This window comes from Poromitra crassiceps, assembly GCF_964638095.1.
Source record: "Poromitra crassiceps genome assembly, chromosome: 1".
Lineage (NCBI taxonomy): Eukaryota > Metazoa > Chordata > Actinopteri > Beryciformes > Melamphaidae > Poromitra > Poromitra crassiceps.
Window position 1 is genome coordinate 73,672,219 of NC_139623.1, and position 27,687 is coordinate 73,699,905.

Genomic DNA, 27,687 nt, shown 5'->3' on the forward strand with positions numbered 1-27,687 from the left:
GAGGTGAGTCAACTCTCCAAGGCAGCACTTTCCACACTTTTTCCACTCGTGGCCCACTTGAAAAGCTCCAAAATATCCGCGGCCATCTGACCATCAACAGTACAGAGGCCAAAGAATGCCTTCAATCTGACCATCAACAGTACAGAGGCCAGATACAGTAATGTCTTATGAGAGCACTTTTTATTTGAACAAATAATTGATTACAAATTAAAGAACGGTAACATTCAACGATGGAGAAATGCATTCTCACACATAAAAATAAGAATTACTTTTCCCCCACAAAGATCGTACTGTTTTGAACTTGCAAAACCTTCGTGGCCCACAGCTTGGGAACGGCTGATCCAAGATGAGGCCATAGTGACAATATTTATATTGTGAAGGACACCCCCCCCCCCCCCATCCAAAAACAAAACAAAACAAAAAACAGCTCATTGATTGATACAGTTGATCTGGAAATAGTTGAGTAAACTCAACTAAAGTGAACTGCATTTTACCCTCCACTACACCCCTGAGAGGAACCTTCCTAAACACTTTGAAACAGCAGTCCATTGGGATAAGGCATGGTTAAGCTGCATATAAACACTACAGGTGGTTTTTGGTCTCTATCTCGGTCCCCATTTGATGTTAGTGAGGCCCTGAAACTGTCTTTTGAGGGCCTGTCTGTCTGACCACCCCGAGTCCAGATGGCTGTCATCCTCTGCCTCCTCCAGTTTCTGAAAACACAAGGACACATTTTGAAACATGGTTTAAATGGATGTACATATTTCAAACAAAAAGGTGTGGAAATAAATTGTGTACGTGACACTTTTATTGTTGAGTCTTCTCCCACCTTGAGCTCCTCCTGTCTTCTGTACTGATGCATCATCATTTGTTTCTGCTGCTCCTCAGTGACCAGAGGCTCTCTCGCTGGCACCCCCTGACCTCTCTGAAGGGAACAGCAACACATGGGGCTAGAGTTACTTGAAACAAGAAATAAACAAAAAAAAAACAATTGCGTGGCAATTATAAATTAAAAAGCCCTAACACAAGAAATCACAAAAAAAAAAAAAACTTCCTTTTGGCAGACAGGTTCCTCACCTTTTGGATTTTGACTATGAGCTTGGTCTTCTCGTTCTTGCCAATGTAGTCCTGCAGTTTTTTCCCCCTCTGCATCTCCTTGGCAGCCCACCATAGCTGGCACTCATCCTCTGTGATCACCTGCAGAGAAGCCTGAGGGAAGGAGACAGATGGGGCGGATAAACAGAGAGCCAGAAGACGGAGCGAGATAGAGAAACGGAGGTAAAAGAAAAAGCTTATCAAGGAGACAGAAGACAGACTTTCATTTGAAGCGTTTCACTCCAGATAAGAGATTTACCATTTGAAAAAAGTGACACCTACCATCATACCATTGACAATGCAAAAATTACATTAATTGTGGTACTAAAGACAGTAACTTAAGTCCTTGGTTGACTGAATGCAAATCTCACTCCACCATCAGAGATGTAGCTATGCAAGATTAACTGATTAACTGAGGGGAGAGTTTAGGCTTGCACAGATGAAGCCAATGCGGAAGTACCAAAAACTGCAGTTCTTCGAATGGCCACTTGAGGCTCGCTGCAAAAGGTTTAGAGAAAAATAGATGATAAAAAAGACTATGTTTTGGGCGTGATTGACAGGTTGCCTGTCCAGTGATTGCGCAGCTCGTTGATCATGGACCAATAGCAGGCGGCGCTGCGGCTTTGTGGGAAACCTCTAAGTCTCATGCCAAGATGGCAGGGGCCAAAATACCCAACTGGAGGCTTCAAAGCAGGAATCCACAAACCAATGGGTGAATCACTCTCACTACATCCCTCTTACAGTGTATGCTGATAACTGATAGGAAACCACGGAAACGTTTCACCTGTGTTCCTGTAAGGTCCTCGTGGTTCTCAAATTCCATCCTGATTGGGTCGTGAGGAGGCAGCCCCATGGGGTAGACAATCATGACCGCCCCCCTCAGCTGGTCCAGGGCCTCCTTCACCATCTCCATGGTGACACAAACATTGGCCTGAACTTGTTTCTGAGGGACAAAGAGACAGCAAAGAAAGAGAGGCCGACTGAATCAGAAACTGACGACCCTTTTCATGTTATCGTATGACATAACTTTGTGCATTAGATAGTCTTTAAAGATGCAATATGTAACCTTTAGCATTATCATTATATTATTATAGCATTAAAATGTCTAAAAGCGAGTAGACCTATATATATTCTTTAGTTATGCACTTACATTATGCCAAATGTTTTGAAAAGTGCTCAAAATCCATAATTCTATTATATTATATCAACATCACGGACAGGGGCGCCGGAAGCAGGGGGACATGGGGACATTTTGTCCCCCTTAAAATTTGGTCCCCCTAAAAAATATATATATATATATATTTTTTTTTATCTGAGGGGGCAACTGCCCCTGACGCTTAGAGCCCACTTTACACTGTTTACACAGCCTGTGATGCTTGTTAAAGCCGTGATCGTTGTGGGATTATTACACCTGAGACAGACAGACCCAGGGATCAAGTTACAGAGAGCCCACTTTACACTGTTTACACAGCCTGTGACACTTGTTAAAGCCGTGATCGTTGTGAGATTATTACACCTGAGAGACAGACAGACCCGGACTCTGTACTGCACTCACTGTCATTGGCTGCTGCTATAATCGTATACGGTTATTGTTATTTTATTTTTGTGTTGAGATGACAAGTTTTGCACTGTGTTTCGAAGTGATAATAATAATAATAATAATAATAATAAGTTCAGTGTTTCTGCCTGTGTTGCTGTACTGAATAATGACATCACTACAGTATAATCCTAATGTTAATTTAAAATGAGATATTCCTCTAAATATGGCTAAAAATCATCCAGACGTTCAAAAAAATGACAATTTTTCTTGCCGGCAAAAAAGAATTTGAGAAAAAAAAAAAAAAAAAAAAAGAAAAGACAAAAAAAAAAAAAGTCCCCCTAATTACAAACTCGTTCCGGCGCCACTGATCACGGAGCGTTTGAGCGACTCGCTTTTTGTCGATGATGTCATCACAGAGCGCCAGCTGTTACCTTGGATCTCTGGTCAATTCTAGACTATTTTCTTACTTTTTCAAGTCACATCACTGACAGCTTTTATTCATTTCATTTTCATTTCATTTATTTAATGTGACTCATTGACCATGATCACATGGTATGGAGCACAAACAAAACATACAAAAGCAATATACAATGGCACACGGCATGGCTAGTGCATGTCATTTGAAGTGCATGTCATTTAGATATTGGTCGTTTTGAACGATATCTTTTGACTGGATGAATGATTTTAGTCATCGGAGGTCTGGATCTTATTAGTTAACTTTAGTTACGTTAGAGAAAGAGACATCCTGTATCCACTGAACTCCATTGGAAAGAAATGGTGAGTTTTAACAAACTGTTCATTTCGTGTTTTTGCCCGTTTTAATTACAGGGTCCGTTTGTTTTGGAGAGGAGGGAGACTCTAGTATAATCCGGCGTGCGGTAGAAGCCTTGTGAACGATGAACACAGATTAATCCAAAGCTTTGAAACAAACTGAGCACAATAGAAACAAGCTGAGCTAACGTTAGCAACCAGCAGCTGCCGAGCAAATTCTGTTTGAGGAAACAGTGATTTGAATGTGAAGTTGCTTTATTCAGCGTTTTGACCTGTTGTTAATTAGAGTCTGTTTTCGGAGAGGAGGAGACGTCTGCGGGTATCGGCTCCCGGTAAAAATCTTGTGAACAATGAACACTGAGGGAATCCTAATCTCATAAAACGGCTCGCATAATTCCACACTACTGCACGACGCCATGACACGCCGTCTTCTGTTATTGTTTTGAGACCCATAGCGGCAGAAAATGACAGACTGCGTGTTTAACCCCTGGTGTGAAAATAGCCTTTACTGCACGTTTAACCGCTGGTGTGAAAATAGCCTTTACTGCATGTTTAACCCCTGGTGTGAAAATAGCCTTTACTGCACGTTTAACCGCTGGTGTGAAAATAGCCTTTATGGTCACACTCACTTTTGAGATCAGAGCCTTTGCTTGTTCCACTGTTCTCATCAGGACCGCTTTCATCTTGTCATTCGGAGCTGATAAGAGGGTAGATAGAGAGATGGATGTCAGATGAGTGAAATATCTTTCCCTGCTTGCACACAAATTACTCTTCCAACACATATTTAAATGAAAAGAAAAGAACATAAAAATGGCTAACATCAACATCTGCACCCTTCAATCGACATATCAGAGTAAGGATGCACATTCAATTGAGAGCCCCAGGGATGACGTATTTTTGTAGGCTGAATGCGGAAGTCCCGAACTTCCTGGTTCTTCACTGTTTCTGTCTATGGGATTTTTGAATGGGTTTTTGGCGCGATGCTTCAAATAATGTCTGTGGGCAACGCAAGTTTAATCAAACGCGAACCAAGGTTCAGCGGGATAATCTTCACACATGAGGACCACTTTCATGAGTTTTGTAGCGTAAATGCGAGCCCTAGAAGTAAAATGCTCGAGCTAAGCTAATCCAGAACTACACACTGTCGCATAGGCTTTCACGTCACGTCAGCACTCAACCTGGACTGTTGTTGATGTGTGCACTGATTACCCCGGGATGAACGGGCTGAACCAGGTGAGGGAAAGAGAATTTCCGTGTTCGCCCTTTGAAGTGGTGACGTTATTGACGTATATATCCCCATCGACTCAAAAGTGTAGTCTCATTTAGCCGTTTGCCAGCTAGCCGTCCTTTTAACGGCACGTAAAAGCTTCAAAACTCGTAAAAGTGGTCCTCGTGTGTGAAGACGATATTACTAAACACTGGTTCGCGTTTGATTAAGCCAGCGTTGCCCAGAGAGATTATTAGAAGCATCGCGCCAAAAACCCATTCAAAACTCCCATAGGCTTAAACTGTGAAGAACCAGGGCTGTTAGCATCGATGATTTCCGGACTCGTTCCTGGGGCTCTCTATTGGGGAAAGGAAAAAAATGATCAAATATGAATGAATGAATAATACAGGGGTTCCCAACCGTTTTTGGCTTGTGACTCCACTTTGATGATGTCACAGAAATCTGTCCCCAGATACATTCAAATTTCTGTACAATATTGGTAATATCATCAGGGACATCATCAGTGATGTCACAAGTAACAGTATGCTGACTTTTTTCCTCAGAATTCTGACATTAAAATCTGAATGCTGACTTTTTTCCTCAAATGTCTGACTTTAATCTGAGAATTTTGACTTTAATCTCAGAATTATGACTTTTTCCCTCAAAATTCGGACAGTAAACTCTTTTCCAGAATTCTAACTTTATTGTCAGAATTCTGACTTAATCCTGACAAACTCAGACCAAAAAACAACAAAAACAAGTGGTCCTAATCCTCTTCAGTAGTTTTACATTGTGTGTGGTATAAAAAAATAAAAAATAAATTGTGTGGTGTAAAAAATAATAATAATCAGGAGACCCCCTTTAGACCCCACGGTTGGGAACTACTGGAATAATGGAATTTCCAAATCACAGGACATTGTGATTTTATATAAGTAAATCTTTGGCCACATGTATCGTTCACAATTTCTTGCCATTCTTGTGCACCCCTAAGGCTAATTCAGAGTGACAACAACATATAAAAGAAAATGAATGCTAAAATGCACAGTGCAGCATCTTGAATCCCCAAGCTCAAAGCAGTAATGCAAATGTGGTGAAGTGGAAGTGGGCTGCTTTCTTTAAAAGTATTTATCATATTGTATTTTTTGTATTTGAATTTTCTAATTTGAATTTCCACTATTTGTATCTTAAATCTATGCATGTGTGCCAGTCATGGCTTTCTCCTTCCTGTCTGCCACTTTGAAGACAACAGGACTGTTTCCTTGACTGATTATTTTACTTTTAATTTATTATTTTAAATGTATACATGTAAAGGCCAGTCCTTGTTTTTATCCCTTTCCTGCTGTCACTTTGAAGACAACAGGTCTTTTTTTCTAGGCTGTCGTCTGTGCTTCTAATATGATGGTCTTACCTAATTCTGTACATGTGGAATGACTATATTCTAGATAGAGGTTGTCCATAATTATATTATTTTTTACTATTCTTGTACTCACATATCAATAGGGGTGTCACGATACACTCAGTTCACGATACGATACGTATCACGATACTGGGTTCACGATAACGATACGATACGATACGATTTTAACAATATTTTTTTTAACTTGAATAATGACAATATATGACTGGAAAAGTAGTATTTTATTTGAAATGCACAAATACAAAACATGCTGTTGTGGGAAATTGTTATTACAATAACAACTAGAAAAAACATGAGATTGGAGATAAGGCTTATCTTGAAATCGAATGAGTTACACCGTCACTTAGATTTACTTTGAACTAAAAGGTTTCTCAGCAGTATAAATTCTCATTATGCATCTTCAGTTTTTCTTCAAACTCAAACAACAAGACTTTTCTTAGTCTATTTTTTATGCATCTTCAGTTTTTCCTGTCAAGTAAACAGTTTTGCCAGAAACTCAATTGAATGGTTTCTCTCCTGTATAACTTCTCATGTGTCTCTTCAGAGACTTGTTCAACTGAACTACTTTCCACACATTGAACTTCAACAAACAAAGACGTTTCTTTGTCTATTTTAGAAAAAAAAAAAAAAAAAAAAAAAAAAAATTGCGATATGAGATTTCATCTCAACGATACATATCGTGACGTTTTACTATCGCGAAATTTCGTGGGACGATATATTGTGACACCCCTACATATCAATGCTTGTGTACTATGCTGGGTTGTATTTTATTATATCTCATCGATGCATAAGGCACTTTTTGAATACATTTTCTTTCTGTACTAATTGAATGTACTTCCTGTCTGGCTGTATTTATACGCCCTTTTCCACCTTACACAGCACATTGCTGACGAAGGCTTCTTGCTGAAACGCGTACGTAGTACTGGTTGAAACGGAATAAAACTTCAAAGGACATTTTTGAGTGCTGGCTCTTTCTCTCTACTCTGTGAAGTGGACAGTCCAGGGAGGATATCAACTGTCAGGGTGGTTTGCAAATTAGGTTCATGAAGAAATCCCCTCCCGCAAATTCTGGGAACAGCACAAGCAGCAGCGCGCCACCCAGCACCAGATCAGCCGTTCGCTCGTCTGCGGTCAAGAGTTTGAGTCTCACCGTGTCCATTCCTCCTCCCTATCTCGTCCTTCCTAAAGACTGCTCCTCCACTGGGCACACACTTCTCTTCCCACTCATCCTTCACTTTCAGATCCTGGATCTGCTCATCTGTTAGCCCCTGCATGTTGGGCGGCAGTGTGACGCCATGGTCTGCCAGCTCTGGAATCTCTAGAAACATGGACAAAATAAAGTTTGTTAGTTAGTTAGTTAGGTTTATTGTCCTTTTGGAAATTCTTTTTGCATCTGTGGCAGTCAGACAACTATACAATACAGGTGAATACAAAACAAGACAATACAAACAGTAATGACATACAGTAACAAATAGTTGTTCACAAAGTGCTCCACACCAACCCTAAGATTTTAGAGATGGGGCCGATCCGATCCAATATCAGTATCGGGTGCCGATATGGCACTAATTCACGGATCGGATCGGAATTGATTTTTTTTTGTTGATTTTTTTGATTTTTTTTGCAATTCCAGCGCACAGCTGGCCGTAATTTGTATAATAATGTATAATAGTATCCTTCTTTGCCTTGTATATTTTCTTAATTTTGTCTGCTTTTTGCAAGGTATATAAAAAAAAAAAACTTTAATTGGCCAAATCTTTGCCTATATGTATATACTGTATATTCAAGAAAAATATTGGTATCGGCATAATATCGGTATCGGCAGATATCCAAATTCAGGTATCGGAATCGGATCGGAAGTGAAAAAAGTGGATTGGTGCATCCCTACCTAAGATGATTAGATTACTATTATATTATATTATATCTTCATAGTTTATTTAGCAGAGCGATACTGGAAGGTATGAAAGATCTCTGGGCACGGTGTGTCCACAAAGGCGCTACCCTGTAGCTCCGTCCTGATTGTAACAGCTCATATTCAGTATTGAGAGGATGGGATGCGTCACTGAGGATTGCCCTCCCTTTCCCAGTCACACGAGTCTCATAGAGCCTTGTCACCCCGAGTTGATGTTGGCCTACGATCTTGCTAGACATATTGACAACTTTATTGAGTTTATTCTTATTACCGTAACTGTGTTGACAGTGAAAAGAACCAAGCGATAAAGCAAAAAGTGAGAATACTCTAAATGAACGATAGAAAATAATCATGTGTCTTTGCACTCTGAACTGTCGGAGCTTCCGCAAGAAGTAATCGTTGTAAGCCTTTCCTGTAAATGACATGACCAAGTTGTGAATAATACTAAGATAATAACACTGGTAACAGAGCTTCCAGTCCTCGCTCATGGGTGTAGAATACCGGTGTCATGCGGGGTTTTGCACCCCCGCCGAGAATTGCACCCCCACCATATTTTGGGGCTGTTTTAACTTAAAAACAGGGATGCAAATCTCGGCAGGTACAAACCGCCGAGATGTGCCCCCCCCTCCATAAAGCCAGGAGAGATCCCCAGCAGGGGCGTCGCTAGCCCTGGGCTTGCGGGTCTAGAGCCCCGGATGTTTTTTTCCTAGCCCCGGAGTTTTTTTTTTTTTTTTTTTTCAATAAACAAAGTCTGGCATTAATAATCAGTACATTATACAAAAAAATCTGACTAAACATTTACAAAATTGGAACAGACAATCAAATAAACAACAAAATAAAATAAATAAAGCAAAATCATTAAGTCAGAGTTCTAAACAGTTTTCTAAAAAAAAAAAAACAGAAAATATCAGTAGGCTATGCAGGACCAAATTATCAGTTACTATTGTCATAGTGTGTCATTACATAATGTTTCTGCTTCACTCCTCACCACCTCTCCACACGAGCTCATCATCTCACTATGAAATTATTCAAACAAATGACATGCGCCAACATGCACAGCATCACAGTAGCTACAACTATGAAATTATCTTATGTTATTTAGTTGTGAAGATATTTTCTGAGATAAATGGGCCTTGATGCTCAAGGCCCATTTATCTCAGAAAATATCTTCACACAGAATATTATTAACCATACAACCTACAACGCTAGCATCAGCATGAAGCCACAGCCATCCACTCCAATGTCTATAGAAGCTAACGTTAGCATGACTGTCACAATAACAATGCCTTCACTTCACAGTTACATTAAACAAAACCACACATCACTGCTTCATTAAACCATTACAACAAACAATACCTTGTTCCCAAATTCAGCTAGGCGCTTTTGATTAGATAGAACCGTAGGTTGAAGAGCGACATGTGTTTTGCGACCGGCCGGTGAGTAGTCTCTTAAAACAGACTGTCTCATCTACATCCGGCGAATGCAGCTATACAGTCTGTACGTTACACCCCCAGAACATGCACAAGGAAGTTGGGAAAAAACCTTCAGACAGGAAAGAAGTTCGACGGAATCCGACCAATCACGACACGTGTGTCCACGAAAAATGCGGCATATTGGATTTTGATTGGACTAATGAGCGGAAGACCCGCCTTTCTGCGATTCTGATTGGACTAATGAGCGGAAAACCCGCCTTTCTACTTCCCATTCCGGTTGGTGCATGATTCTCCCCCACGAAGTACAGACGGTATGGCGGAAGCATTTGAAAATTGCGGAAGCCAACTCGTCTGTTCTAAGAGACTAGCCGGTGAGCACACCTTACGTCAAGTAGCGTAGATATAACATCACTACGTCCGCTCTGTTTCAAAATAAAAGTACCATATGATACAAAAACGGCACCATCAGAATTTAGGTTTACAGGAAGCATGTACCTTAATAAAATACCTTCACAGGAGTTACTGGGGGGGTTCGTACCATTGAGATATAATATTTAATAAAATAAAATATGTAAATTTGCTAAGTGGACTCCCGCCAGAACCCTATCAAGGACCTCTGGTGGTCCCTGGACCTCACTTTGAGACCCACTAATCTTGTTCTTCTGTATTCATCTCAAATGACTCACATCATGGCTATTTACGGATTGGAAAAAACAAAATTTTTGAAGGGGGGGGGGCTCCCCCCTTACCCCCCCTCCCCGTCGGGGTACCTGGCTAAAGCCCCCAATGTATTCAGGACCTAGAAACGCCCCTGATCCCCAGGTCTCGAGGTCATCTGTACCCGGATTTTAAGCACCAAAGTCGGTCTCCACGAGCCAGGACAGAACCCCCTGGCTTGGAGATCACATCTACCCAGACAATTATATCATTTTTAAACAGTTAAGTTTCCATATAAATCATTACAAATTATGCTCCCGACACCGGTATGTTAATTTCTTACCTGAACATATCCTGTGGACTTTGAGTCTCCCATTGTAAATGTGTGTACTTTGCTGGATCAGGCTGTCCAGAGGAACGTCCACAGTGGTGCTGAACAGAAACTGGCTTTCATCCCCACGCTTCAGGTGCAGTTGCACCATTTTGCAAACGAGTTCAGCAAACTTTAGCTTCCTGAAAGAGACGCGCAGAGCTAAAATATTATATGTACGTTTTTTTTTACAAACCCACAACAAGACAGCGTAGATAGCGTTTCTATGAGCAAGTGTGCCAATGGTCCTTCAAACAAACGACGTAACCATGGCAACATTCCTGCGTGGACGCTTCCAGAAAAACGAGCTAGCTGAAAGGTTTGTTTACATTGCCTCACACACTCGACACACACTCAATGGAGCTAAATAAGTCAAGTTACCAATCTGTAATGGGTGGGAATAGCTTTACATAACGTTACCTGTGCAGTGAAACAACGATGACAATAATACTGTAGTAACTCCACTATTCAGAGACAGAAATAAGTAGGCCTACTGTATCTTCACGCTGCTAACAGCAGAATCTCTTGCGCTCGCAAGTCTATTCTTCTCGCGAGATTTGATGCAGGTTAGACGCATCTAAGGCGCAGTTCTGCCCTCTAGAGGTAATTAACAGGAACGCCTGTTCTTACAGTGATGGTACAGTATGCAGACTGAGGTTCAACTATTTACTGTCAATGGGTTAAACTGAGGTTTCAGTCCTTTTGGCAATATAGTTTAGACCAGTTACTGCCACACATACGTATAGACTGTATGCCTCTGTTAGACTAGTTTGTATTGTTTCTGTTATTATAGAGTTAGCTACTGATACTATAGCAATTTCAAGCATCTGTGTTATCCATCCATTTTCTAAACCCACTTAATGACTGCTGAATTTAGGATTTGGGCTGTACAATATGGTGGCATAAGTTTGTGACAGCAAAAAAATCTGGGTAGATGTCTGTAACAGATTCTGAATTTGACCAACCAGTCTCCAACAAGGGCAAAAGACAACAAGACAGATCAAAGTTCAATTATTTATTATCCAAAAAAGATAAAAATCCCAGAGAGTCTATGGGGCTCAGGGCAGGGCAGCAGTGCAGTTGATGCGAGGGGAGGGAGACAAAAGTCCAGGTCCTACTGCGAGTAGAAGTCGAGTCCTCAAGGCCCAGGGTCAGCTCTGCGTGTCGGTTGAGTTTGAATCCTCGATGCTCTTCAGCCCCAAAGACACAACTCCTGTCCAACACTCAGCAATGCTCCAGTGGACCCTGGCCTGCACCCAGCAACGCTCCAGTGGACCCTGGCCTGCACCCAGCAACGCTCCAGTGGACCCTGGCCTGCACCCAGCAACGCTCCAGTGGACCCTGGCCTGCACCCAGCAACGCTCCAGTGGACCCTGGCCTGCACACAGCAACGCTCCAGTGGACCCTGGCCTGCACCCAGCAACGCTCCAGTGGACCCTGGCCTGCACACAGCAACGCTCCAGTGGACCCTGGCCTGCACCCAGCAACGTTCCAGTGGACCCTGGCCTGCACACAGCAACGAGGAGAGAATGAGACCACAAAAACCATATCCACATGTTCACCCAAATGTATACCACCATACCTGCACACAGCAACCAGGAGAGCATGAGACACTGGATTGCTTGCTGCAGGTGGATATGTAGACCAGAGTGGAGGCACAGCCAGACACACCTGTCATCCATCAACACCCAATCACACCAATTAACTCACAGCAAAAGTGAAGTCCCTCTCCCAAAACACAGCAATGTCCCACACAAACAAACCCACTACACACAAAACTCCAAATCAAAACCACCTTAGTGTGAAGCAAAGTTATTGTGAAGATGACACAGGTCTACCATGTTACATGTCTATAGCGCTGCTGTACATGATTCTTGAACAAAACAAGACAAACAACTGCAGCCAACAAACCAACATTCAGGTCAACTGACATTTATTATTGCATACATACAACACAAATTGTTTCATCATACATAAATGTGCAATCGGCTGTGCACTTAAAATATGGAACCTTGGATATTACATGAATTGCAGCTTTTACGTTTTCATACACAATATGGTCAACAACAGGCTTTTTATTCACTATGGATTCGAATCATAAAAAGGGACACCAATCTCACAAAAGGAGCAGTTTTGTTTCCTATAAAACCTCATGTTGGGACATGACACAAAGCGCTGGCTAGTCACCTATTACTAATGCTTCTGATTATACAAGATCTACTGCACACATCTGGATAACATAAATGCATTTGAGAGATTACGTTGGCTCTGATTTAGGGCTGTAAGCAGTAGGCGATCGCACAGACTTGCGTACAACGCTACTGCTTTCAGTGCAGTGAGTGAAGCCTGAATCCTTTGCAATGCGAAGAAATTTTGTTTTTTTCTTTTCTTTTTTACATGGTGTTTGAACAAAGCGCGCAGCACATTAGAGAAGCATTAGTTAGCTGGTACTTTCAAGACCCTGATGGTTCTTCTTCCCCTCCCTCATAGCATCAAATTGCTTTCAAGACTTAGACACTTCGGGGCTGTTTGACAAAGATTGTAGGTCGAGGGTAAACATTTGGTTCTATTAAAACAGTGGGGCCTATTGGTGGGGATTATCTTCTCACTGATCCTTTTTGCAAAACAATTGCCCGTGCCCTCGACATCTAAAACACTGACACGTCACTTCTGACATCACCACACGCACACCTCATCAACAGTCTGCAAGGTCCTGGTTAACAATTTCTCCCAACTTGAGGAAGTGATCTACTACTGAGAACGAATCGACACTAAACACCTAGCTAACCCCACAACCCAAAACAAGTGTGGAGCAGAAAATAAAATCACATCACTCTGTCTTGAGTGTGGGGCCACACTGTGCCTGGGGAAGGAGGCGTTACAAATAGTCATTTGGAAGTAGTCATCTAGTGAGAGGTTTTGGATTCAAGCCTACTACAACAGTATGCTGTTAAACTGAGTTCAATCACCATTTTCAGTCATGGCAGTGAAGAAATCAACACCCTTGGTAGTGTTGTTAGAGGGGAATTCTCAGATAGGGTGCTTTGGGATAATAATAATAATTAAAAAACAAACACCGTTCAGTTCATTGTACTGCAAAACATGTTCATATATACGATATAAGCCACAGCACAGCTTCAGAAATACATTGACTGTTCAGTTCAGAAGCTGTGAGTAAATATGCCATGCCGTCGCAGAGGGGAGGGGGGGACGCTCTGGTAAACTCAATGCTTCATCCCGCTGACAAACCCTGTACACACACTCACATCCAAAGCACAAACACCATCACACACGACGACGACGACGACAGACGATATGCACCTCAAACACAGCACATGACTTCTCACCACAGTACCAATATCATACCAATACCATTATCAAGAGTAAAACGCTTCTTGGAAATAAAAAGTCATCATTTTTGCAAGAAAAGAAAAAAAGAACCCCCCCTTGTTGTGCACTGCATGTGCATCATATTAGTGTCTGATTATGCCCCACAGACTCTGATCATGTTTATCTTGGTGCCCACAGTAACAGAAGCACACACCACACATTCTGTGAATGGACAGTAGCAGGTTCAAACCCCCATCTTGTTCAAAAGCACAGGCTCTCCCATTTTTCTCTGCCATCAAGAGCCCCAACATGAGCACGACCATGAGAGCACACAGCGTTTCAGTGCATATCGGTTACATTGTGCATATGCCACTGATAAGTCATACAAGAATACACGTTAACGCACATTTAGCGAGTAGATTCCATATTGCAAACATACATATATACATAATCACTATGTATAGGTTTTGATATAGAGCTACAAAACATATTCAGCTAAGCAAACGGCCCATAGATAAGAGGAAGATCACTGAACAGAAATAGGGAGAGAACAAAAATGTCTGCAGTGATCATCAAGTAGATGAGATATTATTATAGAGCATCAGTCGTATGACACCGACTCCTGTGGCTGCTGTTGTTCACACTGTTGTCGGCAAAGGAGGCGATGACAACAGGCCCAGTGCAACATCAAGTACATTCATGAGAAAAGTAAGTGCTGCACTGCACCGATATGACTCTCGAGTGTTTTTGATTTATGACTGATACACAGAGAAATGAACGGAAATGCTGTCACTGACGCCAAACTCTGCAAGGCCAACTAACCCTCTGATCAATGGTTATGGTTAACAGACAGCAGCCGTTTGGGGGGTGCAAATGAGGCCATCTGCAACGCATAATCTACTACATCATATCAACTGACTACTACACCCGAAAAGTTGAACGATCTTGCAGGCGTCTACTTTGAAAATCCCTCTTATATGGCTGATGGGACAGATGCTTGGCTCACTGCCAACACTGGGTCTGTAAAATGTGTCAGTGAATGTATTGGGTAATGTTGATCTCATGTGAAACCCCCCCCCCCCCTGCAGGCGACTGCAGTGCGCTGCACGGCCACAGATGTTGGATATTGCACAGGAGATGACACACAGACTTCTGTGCAATAGCTATACTTGATATAACTATATAGACACAGGCACATGTTTGCTGCCATAAATACAAATAAACATCAGAACCATTCATATTAAAATAATTGTTAATATCAGGGAACAAGCAAACAGGCTCATACATTTCCCATTTTACTGCTCAATTGCCTGGTGGAGATATATATCCTTTCATGTGATTCAGAAGAGGAGGGGGGGGGGGGGTCTATACTTCTTAAATACTCTCTTTTGTACATACCATACACACACACATTATACACATTGATCTTAGATCTATACATATCTCCATATGCCCTATACGTGTTAACTGTCATCCTATCTCTCGGTCAACTCCCTTAGGGAAGGGGAAGCCGTCAGTGGATCTGTCTGGGAGCTTTGGGTTGTTGGGGGCAGTTCTGCTGGGGATCGGAGGAGGGAGGGACGAGAACACAGCGGAGGTTGTGATCGGAGGAGGGAGGGACGAGAACACAGCGGAGGTCGTGATTGGAGGAGGGAGGGATGAGAACACAGCGGAGGTCGTGATTGGAGGAGGGAGGGATGAGAACACAGCGGAGGTCGTGATTGGAGGAGGGAGGGACGAGAACACAGTAGAGGCGGAAGATGCCCAGTTTGGTTCTGAGTCAAACCCAGATTGGGAAGGCCGAGTCTGAGGCTGGGAGAGCAGGGAGGCAGAGGGGAAGATGGGGGCCGGTGGCATCTTGTTCGAGAGGGGGAGGGCCGATGCGTCATCGAAGGTGACCCACTGCTGTGTGGGTTTCCCTCCCGGGGGAGGCGGCTGGCGACGAGGGGGAGCGGGGGCGGCAGGGACGGAGCAGGGCGGGGCCAGAGGTAAGGCAGGGGCGGCCGGGGTGAGGGGGAGGAGAGGAGCAGGGGTAGGCGTCAGAAGAGTGGACGACGGTCCCAACAGGGACACGGTTCTTTGGAGCTGGTAGGTGGTGGGTGGAGCGGCGGCGGGGGTGGGGACGAGGGGCTGAGCGAGAGCGGACACGGTCCTCTGAAGGTCGAGCCCCGGGGCCGGACGCTGCTGCTGGGCGCTGAAGTCCGGGGTGAGGGAGCGGCACTGTTGTGGCTGCTGCTGCTGGATCATCAGCGGGCCGGTGAAGGGGTTGGTGCTGCTGGATCGGGCCGGGAGCGGCTCGCTCAGGAAGGGGTTGGGGGAGGCGCGCAGCGTCTCCTGGGAGCGACTACGCGACGGCACGGGAGGAGGGGGCAGCAGCGAGGAGGCAAGCGGCGAGGGGGTGGAGAGCGAGGAAGAGGAGGAGGAAGAGTCCAGAGCCTGATGATGGAGGGCTGACGGAGCGGAGGACTGCAGGGAGAAGGATGACGGGAGGGTGCTGCTGGAGGAAAAGAGCGGAGGAGCAGGGACGGGGGGGGGGGGCACGCAGAGAGGAGCCTCTGGTCAGGGACTGGGTGGTCTGCCACGAAGAGGAGGACGAGAGGAGGTCAGATGCGAGCGTGTCGAAGGGGTCAGACTTCCATTGTGCTTCTCTTTGGATTCCATTCATCCCGTTGGTCTAAAGGAGGAACAAAACATAGAAATTGCAATTCAGCGGCGATAAGAAATGAGTGCGCTGTGTGAACCAAGAAAAACTACTACTAAGTTAACTGGAGTGTTATCTAGCCAGTTAGCTGTAAATGTACTGGTTACTACTATACCATAGAGTAGTTAGGCAATGTGACAAAATCACAGAAATGAATTTAACCAACTAATGGACCATGAAGCATTTTTTATTATGTGCAAGTTCTTTAGCTCAGAACAAAGGTTATTCCCGAATCTATAAAATCACCCAAAATATGTTTTGTCTTTGAATAGGATTTACTACACTGACCACTGTTGACAATAGATATATGCATCACAATCCACATAATAGTCATTGACTAATTGTAATTCACTGAACTAACAACACAAATGAAACAAAATGTAACTTAAAATCATGAAGTCATTGCATATGTGCTCACTTTATTACGTAAACAGTTGAACCATAGTGAGCAGATATGAAAGGACTAGTGGGGGAAAATGGCCAACATTAAACGTCACATTTCCTACAGATTTTTCAGGTTTGATATGTTGACCAACAAAAAGAAGTGAAAATAAATAATAATACACAATTTTGTGAGCCGAACACAAAACAACACACGGTTACCAGCCTTGCAATGGACTAAAGAGACATCCAGGTTGAAAATAACTTAAAGAGGAGATGTAAAAAAATTATTGGGAAATCAACTAGAAAATGAAAGAGGAAGAAGTTACTGGGCGTAAATGTATGAGTATGTCATACATGGGGAGCAGAGGACTGTGGTGCTATGGAGAAAGAGACAGAGAGGTGCGTTTAATATCAAGTACCTGTCACCCTGAGGGCTTCTCCGGCTTGTGAGAAGAGAGACAAATACGTCAGAGAGACAGAAGCGCACAGCAGAAAGAATAACACAGACAACTAGGCAGGCTCATCTGATGCAAGACACAGCAGCAGAAAACGTTTTTTCCCCCCATTTGTCATATTCTCTACCTCCTAACCTCCCCCCCCCCCAATTATGCCCAAAACATTCTATCATTCTGGTTTGTCTAACAACAAAAATGTAAGTAAGGCCTAGCTAGCTAAGCGCAGGTAGAAAATCTCAATGTCTTCTTCGTTCAATTGCTGAAATCAAAAGAATTGAAGTCAAAATGTAAAAGGAGCGTGGGCACCAACCTGCACGGCCGGCGGGGCTGTCTCAGATTTGGCGGAGGCGTCAGGGGGCAGAGCGTGAGAGGAGCGGGAGCGTGGCGGGGGCTTAGGGGAGGCCAGACCCTGTGGGGGCCCAGCGGGGGGCCCTGGGGCAGGCTGTGGCTGCGGCGGGCCTGCCATTGTGGGCAGCATTGGCGGGGGCAGCTGGGACTGGACCGAAGGGGCGGGTTGGGGCTGCATGGGTGATGGAACCTGGGGTCTCACTGAAGGGGGCGCTGTAGGAGGGGGGCCTGAGGGGGGAGCTCCTGGAAGAGGGGGGCCTGGGAGAAACAGAGCAGAGAATAATACTTAAGTCCCAAGTGTCATTTCAGTAACGTTCTAATTAGGGCTGGGTATCATCACTACTGACACGACTTAGCTTATTGTGTCCTCTATAAACACTGCAGAAGTAGCCCATGACATATCCAGCTCTGAAACTAAAAAAAGACGTATATGGGCACAGCAGAGCAGACTCAGCAGAGTCAGTTATCAACACAAACAACTAAACAGTCTCTCAACCAGCGATCACACAAGTTGCACAAGGCATTGATCATCATTTGGCACGGCGGCCGGCGATTTTAGTAGGCTAAGTGACTTGGCTAAGTAGGCTAAGTGACATTGCAATTTGCGATTGCAATTTGCGATGCAAATTGCAATGGGGTGATTAACGCTAACTTTTGATGCAACCGTGTTGAAAAGAAACACGCTTTTAACATTGTTTCTTCATGATTGTAAATGTACCTTTTTAGCAGCTGGTCCGAGAAATGAAAGGATTTTTGGCTGCCTTTTCATCTTTACTTGTTATAGTGAGGTACTGGGAGAAAAAAAACATATTTGGATGCTGGAAAAAGCCAGTAGCTAGTTAAGGTGGAATGTTTCCTTCTTCCTTCAAGCCACGTGTTGATGCCATGTGAATCATTCATCCCACCTTAAATATAGTTAAGGTGGAATGTTTCCTTCTTCCTTCAAGCGCACGAGTTGATGCCATGTGAATCATTCATCCCACCTTAAATATAGTTAAGGTGGAATGTTTCCTTCTTCCTTCAAGCCACGAGCTGATGCCATGTGAATCATTCAGCCCACCTTAAATATAGTTAAGGTGGAATGTTTCCTTCTTCCTTCAAGCCACGTGTTGATGCCATGTGAATCATTCATCCCACCTTAAATATAGTTAAGGTGGAATGTTTCCTTCTTCCTTCAAGCGCACGAGTTGATGCCATGTGAATCATTCATCCCACCTTAAATATAGTTAAGGTGGAATGTTTCCTTCTTCCTTCAAGCCACGAGCTGATGCCATGTGAGTCATTCAGCCCACCTTAAATATAGTTAAGGTGGAATGTTTCCTTCTTCCTTCAAGCCACGAGTTGATGCCGTGTGAATCATTCAACCCACCTTAAATATAGTTAAGGTGGAATGTTTCCTTCTTCCTTCAAGCGCACGAGTTGATGCCGTGTGAATCATTCAGCCCACCTTAAATATAGAATGAACGACAACTTTGCCCAGTTTCACTCGTTTTATTGGCTCCACATGCACACACACAGTGACACACACAAATTACCCCTTGGAGAAGTATGGGAACGCCGTTCTACGCGCACTACACCTATGGTCATCAGTGAGTAAGTGGGTTCTGTCTGTTTCTCTGCGATTGTGCGCATGTCAATAGAGCAAGCGAGGCCGCGCAGCGGGCGAGCCTAGGAATCGCGTAGCGCGAGAGAGTTCTAGTGTTTGTATATATATTATTAAAAATATTAATGTTTACAGACGTTTACAAGATCTTGTTGCGCCAAGAACTAAACCACGCAAGCCTAACGGGGTTAAAGCTTCAAGCAACCACGGGAAAAGGCATTATATTAAAAGATTGATATTGGGATTTATGAATCGATATCATCAATCAATCGATATCTTTGATTGTATATATAATATATGTATATATATATATATATATATATATATATATTAGGGCTGTCAATCGATTAAAGCAGCTACGAGCAACTTTTTCGATTGTTATTAAACAGTATAATTACAATATTGATGCATCACATCTTACCTATAATAGTAGCTGAGACCAAAGCCGTGTGTATCTGAGATTGCTCCCTTAGGTGATTATTAGTCTGTGTCTGTCTAAACTCGCGTCAACAGGGGGCTCTCTAGAGAGACCGGACCGGGTAACCCGGAAGTGAAACGCGGAAGTGAAACCCGGAAGTGAAACGCAGCTGCCTGCCTACGCCGTTTGCGCTGCCTAGCAACATAACATAAACAATGTGAACGCCACGCATACTCTCGGGAACATCTCTCGTTATATTGTAACAGGTTTTTTGGAAGTTATTTTGTGGTTATGGCTGAAGTGGCTGCTGCAAACCGTTTCATTTCACTTCCTGATCTGCCCTGGCCACAGACAGACTAACACTGGCCGATTCACTCGGGGTTCAAGCGAGACTACTCTGCGTTGGTCTCGTCGACTATTAGAGGTAAGATGTGATGCATTGATATTAAATTTATACTGTTTAATAACAATCGAAAAAGTTGCTCGTAGCTGCTTTAAAATATTTAATCGCGATTAATCGTATGATTGTCCATAGTTAATCGTGATTAATCGCACAATTTTGTATCTGTTCTAAATCTACCTTAAACTGAGGTATTTTAAACATGGGAACTTTGTGCAAAGATGCACTGTTGTATTAATATGGGTAGTAGCTATTATCATTAGTATGGGTAAGTATTTGGCCATTGGTATATTGTTATTATTGCTACTAGTAGTTACTGGGAAGTGGGAATACACATATCTCAGGATGCTCTGTGTGAAATTAACCTGCTATCCAGGAGGCGTGATTTCTAACCCCACATAGGATAAGCAATAACCACGCCCTGTGGCGCTGGGATTGGCCAGGAGCAGCACTGGAGGGCACGCAGCCCAGCGATTTCATGAACCAACTGAATAGCTCTTGAGAACAGACAGCGATATTGAGAGCGGACATTGAAATGAATTATGGTCACCTACCTTCCTTAGCATAGTAATAATAATAATAATAATAAGCATAATAATTGTAATCTACACAATCTACAAAAACATGCAATAATATAAACGGTGTTGTGTTCACGTTCATAGCTCATATAATATCATGTATCGTTAATTTCAAGCTCAATTCTTACCCAGAGAAAAGGTACAGCACTGAAAATGTAACAAGCAATAGTTTTTTTAAACATCTTTATTTTAAAAGATGAAAAACCCCAGGTGCTTTAGTCCCAAGCTTCAATGCTCCTGGCCAATCCCGGCGCCACAGGGCGTGGTTACTGCTTATCCTATGTGGGGTTAGAAATCACGCATCCAGGAGCAGCTGTGTGCCAGCTCTCTCTCCCCCTCTCGCTTTCTCTCTCGGTCTCTCTCTCCCGCTCTTCGTTGGTCTCTCTGACTCTGGTCTGATCGCCCTCCCGTCTTTCTCACTGTCTGTCTGTCTGTCTCGCTCGCTTTCTCTGCCTCTCTCTCTAGTCTCTCCCTCTCTCCCCCCCCCCCCCACTCTCCGTCTGTGTGTGTGTGTGTGTGTGTGTGTCTCGCTCTCCCTGCAACGGTCTGATCGTGCTGACGCGCTCTCTCTTTCTCTCCCTCACCCAAAATGCGGCACATCTTCTCAATGTTAAGCTGAACTTGCCATTATAACAATTTTCTTCCTCCTTTTCTGCTCACAGAGGTTTCTTTCTGGTTTCTTTCTGCTTGCTATCAACGTTACTGCTTCCTGATTTCCCAAACTACGGGTCGGACCAAGGCTCAAACATCACAGAAAGTGCATGCGTTAATCGCGCGTAAAAGAAAAATAGTGGCGTTAAAAGGAATTTGCGTTAACTCGTTATTATCGCGTTAACTTTGACAGCCCTAATATATGTATATATATATATATATATATATATATACATATATATACATATACATACACACACACACACATTAAATGGCTCTCTCAAATGAAGCAATCTGATTGGCTCACAGCTGTGGTATATTAGCGTGTACCACACTAATATACCACAGTTATGAGAAAACAGAGAAAACAAATGGCAGCTAGCTAGCCTCGCAAACGGGAGCTCCGCACCACAATAGCCAGAGTGCCTTGTGGTAGTGTTTACTGTCGTCTCCTGCTAGTGATGTCATCAACATATGACAGCTAGTTAGCCATTTGCTAGCTAACAACGTTCGCTAGCTGCCTACCCAAATGGAAACATTAGCGTTAACTAACGTTAGCATAAGCATTAGCCAAAGTTAGCTAGCTAACTGTCGTTACATTAAACTAGAACGACCGCAACGCGGACTTATGCCTCCGCATTAGTTCATTCTGGAGTCCAAATCGCCATTTGAGGCAAATTGGAAGAGATTCCGTCAAGGCGCTCCTGTGATGTTGCGTTACAGAGCTTGGAAATTGGGTGTGTGAGAGGTCACAGTGAGCTTGAACTTTGACCACCAAAATGTAATCAGTTCATCCTTGAGTCCAAGTCGATGTTTGAGACAAGTTTGATTAAATTCCGTCAAGGCATTCCTGAGATATCGCGTTAACAAGCTTGAAAATGGCGTTTGAGAGCTCACCTTGACCTTTGACCACCAAAATCTAATAAGTTCATCCTTGAGTCCAAGTCGATGTTTGAGACAAGTTTGATTAAATTCCGTCAAGGCATTCCTGAGATATCACGTTAACAAGCTTGAAAATGGCGTTTGAGAGGTCACAGTGACCTTGACCTTTGACTTTTGACCACCAAAATGTAATCAGTTCATCCTTGAGTCTAAGTAGATGTTTAAGGCAAATTTGATGAAATTCCGTCAAGGTATTCATGAGATATCGCGTTAACAAGCTGGAAAATGGCGTTTGAGAGGTCACAGTGACCTTGACCTTTGATCTTTGACCACCAAAATCTAATCAGTTCATCCTTGAGTCCAAGTCGATGTTTGAGACAAGTTTGATTAAATTCCGTCAAGGCAGTCCTGAGATATCGCGTTAACAAGCTTGAAAATGGCGTTCGAGAGGTCACAGTGACCTTGACCTTTGACCTTTGACCACCAAAATCTAATCAGTTCATCCTTGAGTCCAAGTCGATGTTTGAGACAAGTTTGATTAAATTCCGTCAAGGCATTCCTGAGATATCGCGTTAACAAGCTTGAAAATGGCGTTCGAGAGGTCACACTGACCTTGAACTTTGACCTTTGACCACCAAAATGTAATCAGATCATCCTTGAGTGTAAGTCGATGTTTGAGGCAAATTTGATGAAATTCCGTCCAGGCGTTCCTCAGATATCGCGTTAACGAACCTCGTACGGACGGACGGCCGTACGGACGGACAACCCGGATCCATAATGCCTCCGGCCTGGCTATCGCCGGCGGAGGCATAAAAAGAAGCAACGTGAGACAAACTATGAACTATGATCAAATCAATTTATTTAGCGTGGCAACATGTCAACCATAGATGTCAACTCTGTAGCTCTCACACACATCTGAAAACTGAAAATCAGGAGTGTTTGCATGCATGATGTCCAATGTGTGGCCCTTCCCTTACTTGATGCAAGTCAGTGTGGCCCTTCACTTACTTGATGTAAGTCAGTGTGACCCTATGGAAGAAATATGTTGCCCACCACTTCCTAGAGTCTAGGAATTAAGCAACCATAACAACCCGCCCCCAGCAGCCTACAGGCTACCTTCCACAAGGCTTCCTGTTACTCACACATAGAAGTAAACAACATAGAACACACCAAACTAACGTTCGCTGTTTGTTTGTCACCGAGCCTGTGTTGCTATCTGACATTGTTCAGCAACTGCGTCGGCTCTGTGCAGGGATCCAAGAGTATGATTTCTGAATAACAGCCATTTAAATTGGAGTTGTTTATTCCTTTCATGTTGCCATATTTGTTTACCGTTTTATAAAAGCTATAGCTAACTTCAGGCTGTGATATATGCTCATTATAGCACAGCTAAGGCTGTTTTGAAGCATGACCCTTAGGTGTGGTATAATGAGCATATAGTATACCAAGGCCTGTCGTGATCTATTGCTTAAATATACACACATAATAGACACACACACACACACACACACAAAATGTATTGTTTAATCGATGTATCGTGATGCGGACATGTCGCGATGCATCGAATCGAATCATTGACAGATAATCGCTGAATCGTTTGTTTAAATTTATGACTTCAGATTTTAAAGCACTTTCTAAGTGAGGCCAGTGAAGATTCACAGCCCTGATATATATATATATATATATATATATATATATATATATATATATATATATATATATAAAATGATCAAATCTCTCTTTTTACCCAGCCCTAGTTCTAATGTCAGCTTTGTGTGTCTTTGTGCACATTTTGCTCACCCAGAGGCAGGTCAGCAGGTTTGACTGGAGCGCTGGGCACAGGCCGGGGCGCTCCAGGGTGGGTGTCTGGCATGGGTCGAGGGGCCCCAGGATGCACCTCTGGCATGGGCCTGGGTGCTCCAGGGTGGGAGGGAGGCAGCGGACGAGACTGGGGGGGCATACTGATCACTCCAGCACGAGGAGGGATGTTCTGTAGGAAGAAGGGGGAGTAGGGAGAGATTAGTGACTTAGGTCAAATCAGCAGAGGGAGCAAGCAGTGCTCCTCATATGTCAGCCAGTCAAGATGATCAGAAACTCACTGGTCTGGGAAAGCCTCCTGGTGCAGGACCTCCTGCTGCTGCTGCCTGGCCTCGACCTGGAACAGAGATTTTAGGATTAACCAACAGCACAACCAGTTACAGTCGGCAATGAGAAATCTCTGACACCCCCAGCATTTCTCAACATGTGGTGTGTTGCCCCCTAGGGAGAGATGTGAGGAATGGCAGGAGGGCGGAGAGGGAAATGGGGAGTTTTAGAGAGAAAGAAAAGTAGGGGGTATGGCAGAATAATGTTTACAATGACAATAATTAATTAAATACAAATGCAAACCTACACTACACTCGCCCCACCTCTACTGTCTGCCTATGTGCAGACACACACCCATCACAGAATAGATCCCCTATGGCTGACTCCATTCTTAATGACTCAGCAATTCCAGGTCTGGGAGAGAGGCAGGGCCTTGTTCTTACCACACAGCCTGCATGCACTCACCTATTCTCTGGCCTAGCCCCTCTCAGAGCATGGGAACATGTTCCCACGCCACTTTGATTACTGCCTCGGTGTATTAAATTCACTGTGTGCGCTCACCAAATGTAAGTCAACCCGGTAAGTCCACACACACACACACACACACACGCACGCACGCACACACACACACACACACCCACACACACACACAGAGTGATAGAGGGATTCAACTAACCACACACAGACACACACTCCACAACTGAGCCAGGTGAAGACAGGCCAAGTCACTGATAGGTTACGCAACCAGAGCCTATCCAGCACTGTGGGACAGCCAGGCGGTCAGTCAGGTGGTAAACTAACCCCAGGACTACTATGCAGATGAAAGGGAGGGATAACCTCACCCTCTCCTGCCCAACATCACTCCCCATACAAAACACACAGAAACAGATTGCCCCAGACTAAAGGTCCTTGCACACAGAGTCCGAATTGTTCGCTGCGTTTTTTTAATCCGTCATCCGGGAAAAAAACGTCACGCACAGATACCTTGCCCACTGAGTCCGATGCGTTAATTATCCAATATTCGTTGCGAAGATTCGCAACGAAAAGAAAACTACCGCGATCCTATTGATCCACAACTGGCAGTGTGTCTGTGTGGCTCTCTGTCTCTCTCCTCCACCCCCCCTTCCCCATACACACACACACACACACACACACACACACACACACACACACACACCGCGTCCCGCATTCCAAGCTGGTCTGCAATCACCCGGCACATTCTGTCTTTTAATTCCGAATCTCTGTATTCCTGCTTTGCCATAAAATGCTTTGTGCTGGGAGACAAACTGAATTAACTTCTCAGACGCCATTTTTCATTGTGAATAGCAACACTACGGCAGCTCTGGGTGGTCAAACACCTGTCAAAACGATTTCATGGATGCGGAAAAACGCAGAAAATCGAACCTCGTCCGAAAACTTAAATGACGGACGTAATTGTCGGACTCGGTGTGTCAATGATGATTGACACAAATGAGGTCGTATTTTTATTTTTTTCGTGCGTCGATTTCGGACGAAAAAACGGACTCTATGTGCAAGGACCTTAAGAGACGTACTTCACATCTTCATACATTACTGACAGCATTAACTACAAATATATGTATCTTCGTCGGTACAGTAATGATGAGTAATGATGAGTAATGACCAATGATGAGGCTACTTCAAGCTTTTCTGGTACTCACCTGCAGGAGCATCTGGCCGGCCAAGAGCAGGGCTTTTTGGTCCTTTGCAGCACAAAGGAATCCAGACCACATTAAACCAGACCACATTAAACCTCCAGACCACATTAAACCAGACCACATTACCGTAACGCAGTGATACTCAACTTGCGGCCCGCGGGCGCCCCCTGTGTGGCCCGCGATGGAATTGCAGTGCACCTGAACGCAACATGCAAGATACCCGCTGAATAAGTGTCCAAATGTTCATGTCATTCTGGCCAATACTCCACTTCTGTTATAGCATTTCAGTCTGAAATATGTAATATGGAATATCTTTCAGTAATCTATGATTTAGCTGCTAACTTGTCAAATACCGCCGTCTGCTTGCTACGCAGGCACTTATGTATGTACTTAACTAGCGAGATAGCGTAGCGTTGCCCCATAGTGGGGCGTTTTCTTATGCTCTCCACATAAGAAAACAAATGGCACAGCGGGTGATCATGTGAGGGGGTCATAGGGGGACTAGTCTCGGCTCCCAGACGTTTGGTGAGCTGTGCCACCAAACGTCTGGGAATTTCACTGTCAGAAACTGTCTGTCCGAGCCCAGCGAGAACCGCCGGCAGCAGACACGCCTACATTTATTATTAGAATTTTATTTGGTAGCGGCAATGCCATTTATCATAGTCCTAACACAGAGCATGAAGCTGATATGCTCCAAACAAAATGTATAGCTGTGGTTTATTTTACAATCATTTTTCCTACCCGGAAGTGGTCCGCTTGATACTGTGAACTTGTGTGAAGTCATCAGCAGCCAGCAGGCTCTGTAACGTTAGCCTCGGGAGTCGGGTTTATCGCTGGGGGAAAGACCTCTAGCCGCCGGGGCCGGATGAAACACGTCCTATTAACAGGTTATGTTTGTTTCTACGTGATTAATATGTTTCTCCGCAAATGCGACGATGTTTTGCGAGACACCGGTTCTGCATGAGATCTGCCCCCAGAAAGCAGGCCCGCCCACAACACTCATGATTGGTTCTCCGATGCAAGGCTTCCAACAGCGCCACCTAACGTTATGCAAAGATTTAAATAGTAATATTCTCAGTCTTACAGGAGTGAAACGGATTAAGACTGAGGGCTGAGTCTATAGGGGGACTGGCTGCAGCAACAGTTATAAATTATCAGCAAAAAAAAATAAAAAATAAAATTGTCAAAATCAATAGCTGACAGTCAATATCTACACCCACAAGCTCCACCCACAGCACAGGGCTCCACCCACAAGGTCCACCCACAGCACAGGGCTACTGTACCCACAAGCTCCACCCACAGCACAGGGCTCATCCAAATAGTGTCAAATGAGCATAGTGTCTTCCCAACAATGTTCGGGAGCACAAATCACAACACAGTGTTTACAGAAATACCAGAGAGCAGAGAGCAAGGACAAAAATACAAGGCAAGAAATACTTGTAGAAAGAGTCAAGCATGGACTGCTGTGTACCAGTAAACTGTGCTTGTACAGTAGAAAGAGTCAAGCATGGACTGCTGTGTACCAGTAAACTGTGCTTGTACAATAGAAAGAGTCAAGCATGGCCTGCTGTGTACCAGTAAACCTCCAATATAAACCCCTCCCCTAAGTCATCCAAGTCTGGAAGCACCAAGTTAAGTCACTAAGTCACCAAGGCTGAAGGCAAGTTTGGAAGCGCCAGCCGTCAGTTGCTGTAAGATGCCAAGTTGAAGGCCAGTCAAAGTTACGGATTGATCCCAATTAACCACCGGAAATGAGATCTTCCTTTTGGGGGGATTC

At 43.8% G+C, this 27,687-nt stretch overlaps 2 protein-coding genes across 2 annotated transcripts in view; both read right to left on the reverse strand.

Moving 5' to 3' along the window:
- Positions 1-90: 90 nt before the first annotated feature.
- cfap298 (cilia and flagella associated protein 298) lies at positions 91-10,928 on the reverse strand. Its single transcript, XM_083640543.1, has 8 exons — positions 10,820-10,928; positions 10,373-10,542; positions 7,181-7,348; positions 4,036-4,103; positions 1,880-2,038; positions 1,078-1,209; positions 830-925; positions 91-713 (listed from the first exon to the last, which is right to left on the reverse strand). Exons 2-8 carry the CDS (start codon positions 10,509-10,511, stop codon positions 603-605), a joined length of 873 nt encoding a protein of 290 aa, XP_083496669.1. The 5' UTR covers positions 10,512-10,542; positions 10,820-10,928; the 3' UTR covers positions 91-602.
- A 1,405-nt stretch (positions 10,929-12,333) lies between these two features.
- synj1 (synaptojanin 1) overlaps positions 12,334-27,687 on the reverse strand; it is a 78,712-nt gene continuing 63,358 nt past the window's right edge. The window contains 5 exon segments of the mRNA XM_083642587.1: positions 12,334-16,264; positions 16,266-16,403; positions 17,580-17,875; positions 23,950-24,139; positions 24,249-24,304. Coding sequence (XP_083498713.1) covers positions 15,200-16,264; positions 16,266-16,403; positions 17,580-17,875; positions 23,950-24,139; positions 24,249-24,304 — 1,745 coding nt within the window. The 3' untranslated portion in view covers positions 12,334-15,199.